Raw genomic sequence first — 12151 nt, 5'->3', positions numbered from 1 at the left:
TCCCTATGTATCTACATATAGTCTTCTTTACATGTATACCTCTTTAGTCAAAATATTCCTCTTTTTTAAAGACTCCAGTCACATTGGATTAAAATCTACCTTAATTGATTTATCCCACTAAAGATTCTTTCTCCAAATAAGTTAATGTTTCATATATATCAATATATGGATGGGGAAAGAACACAATTCAACTCACAGCAGCTGTGTTTGAAGGAACTTGAAGTAAAGTCTGTGTTTAGAATAAGATAAATTTGTGTAAGATGTGTGCTGGCAATTTAAGGTAGCATATATGACCAAACTATTTGAAAAATATACCCATTAGACTGGATAGAATTTTGAACTATGAAATATTCTTGTGGAAATTTCCAACATGCTTATAAAGGTTGTTTTGACACACTTGAGTCAGGGACTGCCTTTCTTATCTAGACAGTTCTGGAGGCTGATTAATTTGAGGCCATCTTGGTTATAGTATCATTTGTAAGACTACATCAGAAGATATTCAAGTGACTAGTATATGGCAATTAGTTTTCAAACACAGACTTCTTTTGACCCTAAGAGAGTGATTTTATCAATAACAAATGAGAGGGATGTAGACAAGAAAGAGTAGAAAAAGATAAAGAAGGATGGAAAACTAAGTTAACAAATTAATAAGCTGATAAATAATTATTTATATTAGTAGGTACACGACGCTGAGGGCAGTGCCTGGGTGTGACCATCTAGCTACTGGGAAATGGGAAATCTGGGAAACCAGAAATGTGCCGTGCGATATCTTATAGCCTACTTCTCCCTCTGGGAAAACCTGGAAAACTACTGAGAGTTTCCTGCCCACATGGTAGAGCCTCGCAAGGTCCCCTTGGTGTATTCATATGCCAAAACCAGTGACAAGCTGGGTCTCATTCCCCTGACCCTGAAGGAGCCTCCAATGCGGCATCATTGGGAGGGAAGAGTAGATGCAGGCTTCTAAAATCTCAGGGCTAGGACAAATGGAGACATTACTGAGACTGCTCGAAAAATTCGATGATCAACTGGATGATGATGATGATGATGATGATGATGATGATGATGATGATGATGATAATTTTTAGGTAAATCATTTATGCTTGATTCCATAATATCATTAATGTGCAAATGTTTAGCATGTACTTGGAGTTAAAACAAACAAATAAAAATATGAAAGACTGAATGATTTTCAGAGAGATAAAATATGTAGTAGAAGACTGGAAGAGAGGATTTGGGAAGAGATTCCAATTTTAGGGATATAGTTAATAAGGGATGCATTCTAAAGGACAACATATAAAAATTCTGAATAAAAAACTTTGATAATCATTATCTGGAAAAAGAAAAAAAAACCTACATTAGTAAGCAAAATATTTTTCAGAGAAAGAAGTGTATAGAAGTATGGCTAGATGGGTTTAGGGTTAATAATATTTAAATTAACAGTTCAAGTTTAGAGTGATAACAGCATGGTGTAACATTTTCCAACTCCTGACATCAAGGAAAGAATATGAAAATAAAGTTTTATTTTCCTATATAGCAAATATTAAATAGCAAATATTTATATAATTTTGAGGTAAAGAGTGAAATAATTTGCTTGATGACAAGTTTTCTTTAAGAATAAGAAGTTGGAAATATAATGAGTTAAAGAAATAAACTTAAGTCGTGTATGGAGAACAAGAGGTGAAGTTTTGTTATAATGTGTTAAAAAATTGTTTAACACATAAAATTGACCACAGTATTTTGTTTATAATTCAATGTCTGTTAGATGCCACTTATCTAAGTGCTAGTCTTAGTGAGGCAAGAATTGACTACTTTCTAGAATTTTGCTCTAACAATGTCAGTAGATGAATAAAAGTGACTTTCAGAGGATTTGCTGGTTTGGGAAGAAAAATAGCATCATTTGAGACATTTCTGTCTCAATGGTGACAGAAATATTGAAAAGATTTGGTGATGATATGATTGAAATTAATGACTAAATTCAAATGGAATGAAATGGCAGTTTAGGAATTTTAGATTTAGGTTTAGCCAAGAGATTTAGGAGAGTAAAAGACAGAAAAAGGTTCCAATGGACCATGTCTGTCTTGAAGAATTTGCATAAAATTTCAAAAATGGAAGAATTAAATATAATCTATTAATAGACATTCATCCCTTTAAAGAGATTTGGCAATGTGTGAATGGAATTATGGTTATTACAATCTTACCCTCTCAAGTTTTCCTGTCTTCTATTATTAATAGGTCAGTGTTCTGGCTGGAGAGATAAAACCCAAACCCAAAGAAAAAAGTTTTTGAAAATATTAGTGTTCATGTTTATTGCTTCCTGAGTTATTATGCCTTTCTGATTTTCATTTTGTATTAACACCTAAAATTGACTATAGTATTTTGTTTTTTATTTAATGTCTGTTAGATATCACTTGTCAAAAGTGATATATATCTTATCTTTTGATATTCTTTGATTTGATAATCTTTTATCTATTTTCATAGAATATACTACTAGAGAAAAATTCTAGAAAGTTAAATCTATATATAAGGAATCAAGAATTCCATTGAATCTTAGGATTCCAGTGCTAAGATTTGCATTTATTCACACTTCTATAGAATATTGAAAAAAATTAATTCAGTCCTCCCTATGGCAGGACAATTTTAGCATGGGTTAGATCTGTGTTTGTATCCATAAAGTAAAATAATATTTTCTATGTATTTCTCATTTTTATCAATAGCCTTTTCAAGCACCTATAGTCTTTCAACTGGCTATACAAATTCCATTTTAAGTAAGAACACAAAAATCGGATAATAAAATGAAATTCCAACCTAGGGAGACTTATTTCTACTTCTTCTTCTTCCATCTCAGAGAACCATTTCTGAATTCGATGAGCAGTAATTAACTTTTCCATTTCTTCTATGGCCATATCTTCTGCAGGAAGTATTATGATTAAACTAAACTCACTGCCTTTGTATGGTAATTCCAGTACCTGGAAATTCATGGATGATTCAGAAAAATAACCTGAAATAGAAAGAATTTGATTGTTGGATATAGTTATCACATCCCAAAATCATGCTTTAGAATATGGTTTCTAATTTTACCATATTTTGTTTTCAGAAGAGTCTTCATCATTGCAATATTTACTGTTGCACCATCTTTCATAGTAAAATTCATTAACTGTGTGTTCTCTTTTCGGAATTTCTGCTCCCAATTCCCCTTGAAGTAAATAGCGTTCACCATGATGAGCCGAGTAAGAGGACCAAATTCCTCCCCTGTAAACATGCCTTTAATTTTTCCTGTGAAGGATATGCAAAAATAAGGCAGGAAGAAATATGCCATCATGATTTAGTGAAACTGCTATAAATAGAATGAAAGCAAAAGTTACAGAACAGTTAGAGACAATGCATTATCATATAAGTGTGGCCATTTGAAGAAAGAGAAAAATATAATTTAAAATTTCTTTAAGAAACAAGGTCAAATATGATTTTCTAGAAAAGAGAAGTTGATTTATTGTCTGAAGAAAATTTTGACAGAATAACTCTATTAACTGAAATTCTGGTGTAAATTGTTTTTCAAACAAAAGAGCAAAATTTAATATCCCTAATGCATATTAATTGGAATTTAAAACTTATTTTTAAGATTTTCTAACATATCATAGTTAATAATTTAATGCTGTACTCTAGTTGCTACCCTCATATCGGCATCATTGACCTTGGGAAAGGAAAAGAAACCTTTTCTTCTTCCAGGAAATCATTCATATATATACAACGAGTATTTCAGAGTAAAGAGACAAACAAGATTATATGATCTTGTCTCATAATTAAGATTTTTCTTACTTAACATAGTATTAACATGACCCTTCTTCAACTGCCACTCATGTCACCCATTTCACATTTAGCTTGTTTCCCTAAATAAAGCATTATTTTGTAAGAGTTTGAATCTTTGAATTTATTTGAATCTTTGTTTTGTTCTTTGAATAAACAAAGAAACTACTATTAACTGGAAATAAATATGATTAAACAATCCGATAATCATACAATGTTTTATTAATAACATTTTATTTATTTACGCATTTTCTTTGGTTTGGGGGTTCACATTTTCTGTGTTGCTCAGTTATATTGATATTAATAGATCCAATTTTACCTCATCAAAAATGTTATCTATGTGGCCATACTTATATCTACGCTTAAGCAAAAATTGTAAGTAACATTTTTCCATTCAGAGTTCTACAAATAAGGATCAGGGTGGCGGTAAAGCAGTGAGGGCGCTTTCCTTGCATGTGACTGACCAGGATTCAATCTCTGGCAATCCATATGGTGCCCTGAGTCCGCCATAAACGATTCTGAGCACAAAGCCCTCATCATTTGGTATGGTCAAAAGTATCTACAAACAGGTATCTTTCAAAATAGAAAAAATGAAGAGAACACGTATACTTTTGAAAGCAACTTACAATTTACCTTAGTATTGCAATTCAGCTTTAATTTAAACAATAGGGAAACAAAATAGAAGGTGTGATACCCTTGAACCAAGGTTAGTAAGAAAATCTTTAATCATTATTTACTTTAGTGTTTTAGAAACAAAAAATTCAATGACAAATAATTATTTTATGAAAATAAGAAACTTCACCATCTGTTTTGCTTTCTACCCAGGTGCTTATTTTCTCTGCACAGGCCTTTGCATTTTGGAAATCCACCAGCTTTATGGCACTGTGGAAAAATTCTTTGTTGCCATGGAGATACTGTTCTTTCACGGTGAATCCTTCTTGAATGTAGAGGGCATTGGCAAGATTAAATACAAATTCTTGCTTTTTCTCTGAGATGGCAGAGAAAAATGACTTCAGCACAGAAAATTCTTCTCCTAAAAATAATTATAATGTAAAATGACATATTGAGCAACATAAAAACAACAGCTTTTCAGTTTTGCTTTTAAACTCTCTGATTCATATCACCATTTTTGTCCCCTCAAGTATAACTATCATTTGTGAGTTAATATAAATATTTTAAACATTTATGTCCCATAAAATACACATTTCATGAGAAAATTACTTTTGATATAGATAAAAGAATGTATGTGTAAATTTGAAATCTGTCAAAGAATAGAATATGCTTCAAACAGGCTAAAAAAACTCTCCCAAATTAAAAAAAAAAATCTCTCCCCTTTTTAGGCTTTAAATGGTATTCAGCTGTTTATAATCAAATTTAACTCATGCTTAGTTGTTTGAAATCTATCTTTAGAATCTCATTCTTTGCATAACATGGTATTTGTGAGAGGGGAATGTTAATGAATGTTGATGGAGGTACGACAGTGATGAACAATCCTTTTCAACATTGTGTTTATTTCAGCTTAAAGAAACTCTCTTATGAGCAACTGCATCTGTCCGGTTTTAAAATTCACAAGGCAGCTCCTGTAATCATCTTGAGTGGTGTTTAAGAATGAAAATAGTCAATTTCTTCATATTCATTAATCTAAATATTTTTGATGTTTATTATGAACTGTTGGACTGGAGCGATAGCACAGTGGGTAGGGTGTTTGCCTTGCACGCAGCTGACCCGGGTTTGATTCTTCTGTCCCTCCTGGAGAGCCTAGCAAGCTTCTGAGAGTATCTCGCTTGCACAGCAGAGCCTGGCAAGCTACCCATGGCGTATTCGATATGCCAAAAGTCTCACAATGGAGACATTACTGGTACCCGCTCGAGTAAATCAGTGAACAATGGGACTATAGTGCTACGATTATGTACTATAAAATTCTTAACAATACTGACTATAACCATTAGCCAAATGAGTCAGAGCTAAGTCTGGTTATTTACTTATTGTTTGGTCATTCTGAACACAGTGCTGTCAGAGAGTTATATGTTCCTAGATAAAATTTAGCTCTGAATATTTTTTAGTGCCATATTCATTCCCAGTATTTTTCATTAACTTTTGGCTTAATGTTTGAATTCAATCATTATGTCTGGAAGCCATATTTCAAATCAAAGCTTTTAAAATTCTTTGTTGTATTTTCAGTTTAACACTAACTATCACTGTCACTGTCACCCCGTTGCTCATCGATTTGTTTGAGCGGGCACCAGCAACGTCTCTCATTGAGAGACTTATTGTTACTGTTTTTGGCATATCCAGTACGCAGGGGTAGCTTGCCAGGCTCTGCCGTGCGGGCTCCATACTCTCGGTAGCTTGCCGGGCTCTGCGAGAGGGGCGGAGGAATCGAACTCGGGTTGGCCTCGTGAAAGGCACGCCCAACCGCTGTGCTATCGCTCTAGCCCCAACACTAACTATGTAGTTTCTGAACTTGAAAGTTGATTTCATGCAATCATTTCTATTGGAAAAAATATAATGGATATTATTTTAATATTCCTGTTAAATTAAGAGATTTATAAACATACTACTGAGAAAATCTGGCCACTAGCTCTTATGAACAAAAATTGTATAGGTGTTTGTGTGTATGTATGTATGTGTGTGTCTGTGTGTGAATACATATCAGAGACATAATGGTCCATTGACCATATTTTGATGCCTCAATTGAGAGTTTAAATTTTTTTGTTGAGGTAAATGAAGGCTACATTTCAGTCTTTGCTTTGATATCCCTGTGTAGGTACAACTTATATACAACCCTAAAGGATTTTCTGGAAGTAACATTGAATTTCATTTTAAAGTCCCTGATTTTCCATACATCAACTATATACTTCATGTTTATCAGACAAAGTATATAGTTGAAATGAAAGACATATGAAAACCTCTTACTCCATTATGATTGAATATGAAAAATTCCATTATAGTCTTAAAAGAACATAATGAAAGGGAAGAAAGTTTGATTTATTTACCTGTTTATGTCAGAAAGCTAGTTATAGTCACTTATTGCTATTTTATTCAAGAGAAATATTTTTGTAGTTCAGAAGCTACCTTAATAAAGTCTTCCTCAAAGTAGTCTTCCTCAATGAAGGTATAAGAACTTCTCCAAACAGAAAAGGTAAAAAATTAATGAGGTAAATTAGTGAGGTAATTTGAAATTGACTTTTAGAATTTAAGGATTGTCCAATATATCAAGTCAATAAAACATTATATTCCACCTCAACAAAAAAAGGATAAAATTCATCTAACAAAAGAGGATGAAATCTATCTCATCATCCCAATGGATGTAAGAAATTTTGATGAGAGAATGTCTAACTGTCAAAAAAGCAAGAAACAAATATTGAAGGTGTGAAAAGAGAAAAACCTATAAACTACTGGTGAAATGTGAATTAATGTGACCATTATTAAAAGTCAACGTGAAAAGTTCTTATAAAAATAAAAGAAGCAATTAAATATTACCCAGATATCATACTTATGGGCATTATCCCAAATACATAAACTCTACATTGAAGACATGTATAAATATATTCTCTTATTATTTACATGATTATTATAACATTATTATAACATTATATATAACATTATATGTATATATATGCACAATATAATGCAGTGATCCTCCATGAAACACATTCTATCTTTTTTTAAAAAGTATATTTAATTAGGGTTAGAAATAAATTGGCAAGATGTGAAACTAAGAAATGGGAGAGGAAAACAGAATGTAAAAAGTAGTTTCAACTCATTTGCCTTCGCAAAGAAACTTATGTCATATACATGAAGTCTAAGATTTTTGTGACAGCTATTCTTTAATAAAAAATTGAATTTAAAAGCCAGTGAAACATGCCACCGAGAAGCAAAATATGAATGAGAATATAAAGATATACACCTTCTATATTTATTTAATTTGCACATAAAGTGTCTAAGCATATATCAGAAAAGAATACTAATAAAGATAACGGTTCATTCCCTAAATTAGAGCCAGGGAAATCATATGGTTTAACATGTAGATATGACTGTTGATTGTACTGATCAGTACTTAGTCTCCAGCACATGTTGTAAGTGTGGTACACTAGAGGACGGAGCAATACTACAGCGGGTAGTGCATTTTCCTTGTACCCAGCAGTCCCTGGGGTGGGGTGGAGGTGGGGAGGAAACATGAGAGCACTCATGGAGGAAAGTTTACACTAGCGGTGTTGTTGGTATTTAAATAGTTCATGCCTAAAACTCAACTAACAATAATTTTGTAAATCACAGTTCTTTTTTAAGAGAGAAACTTTTTAAAAAGAAAAATGAATTGCTTATAAGTTTAAGTAATTTGAATTTCAGAGACTGCAATTTTGCAATTTTATTATGGAATAAGCTTTACATATCTTCATAAATGTCCTATTATTCATCAAAAAGTATTATGTGATTTAAATATTTCTGGGACTGTGTAATGGGATTTGCTGAATAAAATATAAACAATTAAGACTAAATCTGGAACATTGTTTTTATTTTATACTATTCACAAAGGAAAACCTTAGCAATTAACTTCACTCTCACCACCTACATTTTTATATAAAAGTACCTGTATTTAAGATGAAATAAAGATCATAAATTTTATATGTATATATGCATATGTATATGGAAAAGAAATTCCAGTACTAAGGCAAAGATACTGAAATTTGAGTTACTATCTTCTTAAGTAAAAAATTTCCAGGGGACCTTTGCTGTTTGATATACATTATCTAATAGTGATGTCAGGTTTAAAATTGCAGTAGTTATGAAACTAAATAGAACAGGCTCATCAAGAAAACAGACAAGTATTTCCTGTAAGTAGAATGCTAGCATTTAAGTTTCTACCTAATATTTCAAGTTTTGGGAAAAATCCAAAATAATAACCACTGATACATAAAAATATAATTCCAATGAACTATGTTTATGCTTCATTGTGGAAAATTTACTTTAAAAATACATAAATGCATTTGATCTTCTCTTAAGTGAAAAAAAATCATTTTAAAATAGAAATTTCAGTTTTTAAAAGCTAATAAGGTAATGAGAGATGCACACAAAATTTTACAAAATGGTACATAAATATAGATATGCAAAGATAAATATTGAAAACAACCTATTAAATATTATTATAGTATTTCTGTAAGCAACAATATTGAGGCAGCAATTAAAAATTATATTCTAAAACAGTTTTGTGATGAGTAAGGATCATAAAATAATCATACTAAAAGAATACATAAATATTCATATTTATAGATATAGGTGCATATGCCCACATACAGGATAAGCTCAACATTAAAATTTCTTAAAACATAGGAAAACACAAAGACCTACTCAAAAATTTTTTTCGTAGAAATATTGTCAATAATTTTTTTTTTAATTTTTTTATTGAGTCACCATGTGGAAAGTTACAAAGTTTTCAGGTTTAAATCTCAGTTATACAATGCTCGAATACCCATCCCTTCACCAGTGGACATATTCTACCACCAAGAATCCCAGTATAGCTCCACCCCGCACCCCCACACCCCTAACCCCCTCACCCTTAGCCCCCCCCCTGTGAAACTAATAAATTTCACTTTACTTTCACTTTGATTGCATTCAATATTGTCAATAATTTTTTTAAATTACATTGCTGTAAGGAGACAATTATAAGTGAATTTATGCTTACAATACTTTTCATTTAATTTAAACTTTCAATAAAATAAATATTTTATACTTAATGTTCTATCAGTTATCTATAACTGTCAGTTATATGTCAATTATATATAAAAATTTTATATTTAAATAAAATATTTCATTTAAAATAACCTTTCATTTATTTTATTATTATTGTTATCATTACGGTTTGGAGGATAAATGTGGTGGGGCACAGGCTTACTGTAGGCTCTGAGCTCAGGAATCAGTAATGCCTTACCTGCTCTGTACTATCTCTCCAGCCCATAGATTTCATTTGTAAATGTTCTAGAACCTCAAAACTTGTCTCTACTATCTTAAAAATAAAGTTAACCAGATTTTATCAGTCTAAATAATTAAACTTAAAATCTCACCTTTTGAGTTTTCCTGAAATTTTAAAGCTTGTCTTATCTGTTGTTGTGCTTTTCCTTTAGCTCCCACTTGGATCATTCCAAGAGCCAATATTGTTCCAAGAGGGGAAAATATAATGTTGTCTTTATGAGATAGACTGATAGCTTGATAAAGATCCACTGCAAAGTCAGCATTTATCTTATCCAAGGATCTTAAGGCTTTACTTCCAGAAAAAGCCAAGAGGATGCTCCAAAAGAAGATCTTATTCATCTTGGCCTCTGCATTTTTTAATTCAAAATAAAGAGTTTTCAAAAATTATTAAATTTTACACATGATTTCAACAGAAATTTTACTTCTTATAACTATATGGCTTATGAGAACAAACTACAAGAAAGTTCTAAGAGCAATCCTGACTAGCCAATGTTTATTAAGAAAATTTTACCACATAATAATGAAAATTTTTGTAATACTTCAAGTTCTGTCAAATGGGCCACAATGACAATGTGACAATGATAGCTGGAAATGAACACTCTGGGCAAGAACTGTATGCTTGAAGGAAGATAAAAGAGCAAACATGATAGCCTTTCAGTACCTGTATTGCAAACCATAATGCCCAAAGGGAGAGTGTGAGAGAGAGAGAGAGAGAGAGAGAGAGAGACAGAGACAGAGACAGAGACAGAGACAGAGACTGAGACAGAGACAGAGAAAGAGAATAGAGGCAGGCTGGAGAGGGCGTGGGTGGTGGCAGGAGGGATACTGGGGACATTGGTGGTAGGTAGAAAACATGCCACCACCCACCCTCTCCAACCTGCCTCTATTCTCTTTCTCTGTCTCTGTCAGGATTGCTCTTTGTAATTGTGTATCTCAAAGTGGTTCAATTAAAACATATATATACATATATGTCTATATGTATATGTATATACTTGCAATATTTTAACTAAAAGCAAATTATAAATTCTAAATGCTATTAAAACCAATATTATCTCTATGTATCTATGTGATTTTTTTTTTTTTTTGCTTTTTGGGTCACACCCAGGAATGCTCAGGGGCTACTCCTGACTTTGCACTCAGGAATTTCTCCTGGCAGTGCTTGGGGGACCATATGGGATGCCGGGGATCGAACCCGGGTCGGCCGCGTGCAAGGCAAACGCCCTGCCTGCTGTGTTATTGCTCCGGCCCCTCTATGTGATATTTTTAATATTTTCTTATGGTTCAAAGTAACTTATCAGGGGAACTTCTGTCTAGACTGTTAAAAACTGATTTATAAATTAAAATTATAAATTAAATTAAAAATTTGTTTTAGTATGGTTCTGTACAGGCTGGAGCAATAGCACAGTGGGTAGGGCATTTGCCTTGCACACAGCCGACCCAGGTTCGATTCCTCTGCCCCTCTCTGAGAGCCTGGTAAGCTACCAAGAGTATCCTGCCCACACGGCAGTGCCTGGCAAGCTACCCATGCATATTTGATACACCAAAAACAATAACAATAAGACTTACAATTGAGACGTTACTGGTACCTGCTCGAGCAAATCGATGAGCAACAGGATGACAGTGATACAGTGATGGTTCTGTACACATAATATAGATAGTTAATGTGTTTCAAAATGTGTAATCAGTGTCTTTACACTGGAAATTTTCATGCTGTATAAAATCTACTACTTCTCTAGGAAATATATCCAAAACATACTGTTTTTTTCCAAAAAGAGAGGGAATAATATAAAAACTTACAAAGGAACAAAATATCAGTCAGCTATAATTAGTACAATAATAACTAGTGTTAAAAGCATTTTAACATTGCAGGACTGGAGTGAGAGCACAGTGTGTAGGGCATTTGCCTTGCACACGGCCGATCCGGGTTCAATTCTCAACATCCCATATGGTCTCCTCAGCAGTGCTAGGAGTAATTCCTGAGTGCAGAGCCAGGAGTAACTCCGGTTCATTGCAGGGTGTGACCCAAAAAGCAAAAAAAAAAAAAAAGCACGTTGACATTGAAAATAATTTAAACAAATAAATTAAGAATATAATAAAACTGAAATAGAAAATTGAAAACTGCAATTAGCTATAACTAATATATTTTATTTATATAATATATATTTTAACACAATATATTTTATTATATTAGACAAATATATTGTCTAATATATTTCAACACAAATCAAATAAGGAATTCTAAAAAAACTAAGAACATTTTAACTCTAATAACATCCTATGTCAGGCTTCTTCATTAAAATTACAGGAAATTCATCTGATTACAGTATGAACAGAATGAGTTTGAATATCATGAAGCATTAGAATGACTGAAATTTTTCTA

General features: G+C 32.4%; 1 protein-coding gene across 1 annotated transcript in view; it reads right to left on the bottom strand.

Annotated features, from left to right (window-relative positions):
- The window catches only part of SERPINI2 (serpin family I member 2), a 31541-nt gene extending 21431 nt beyond the window's left edge, over positions 1-10110 (bottom strand). The window contains exons 1-4 of the mRNA XM_004621668.3: positions 9864-10110; positions 4604-4834; positions 3079-3273; positions 2806-2998 (exon numbers count right to left, since the gene is read on the bottom strand). Coding sequence (XP_004621725.3) covers positions 2806-2998; positions 3079-3273; positions 4604-4834; positions 9864-10110 — 866 coding nt within the window. The remainder of the gene's footprint in view (positions 1-2805; positions 2999-3078; positions 3274-4603; positions 4835-9863) is intronic.
- Between the last annotated feature and the right edge of the window lie 2041 nt (positions 10111-12151).

This window comes from Sorex araneus, chromosome 2 (assembly GCF_027595985.1).
Source record: "Sorex araneus isolate mSorAra2 chromosome 2, mSorAra2.pri, whole genome shotgun sequence".
Lineage (NCBI taxonomy): Eukaryota > Metazoa > Chordata > Mammalia > Eulipotyphla > Soricidae > Sorex > Sorex araneus.
This window is presented reverse-complemented; position numbering and strand designations above follow the sequence as displayed.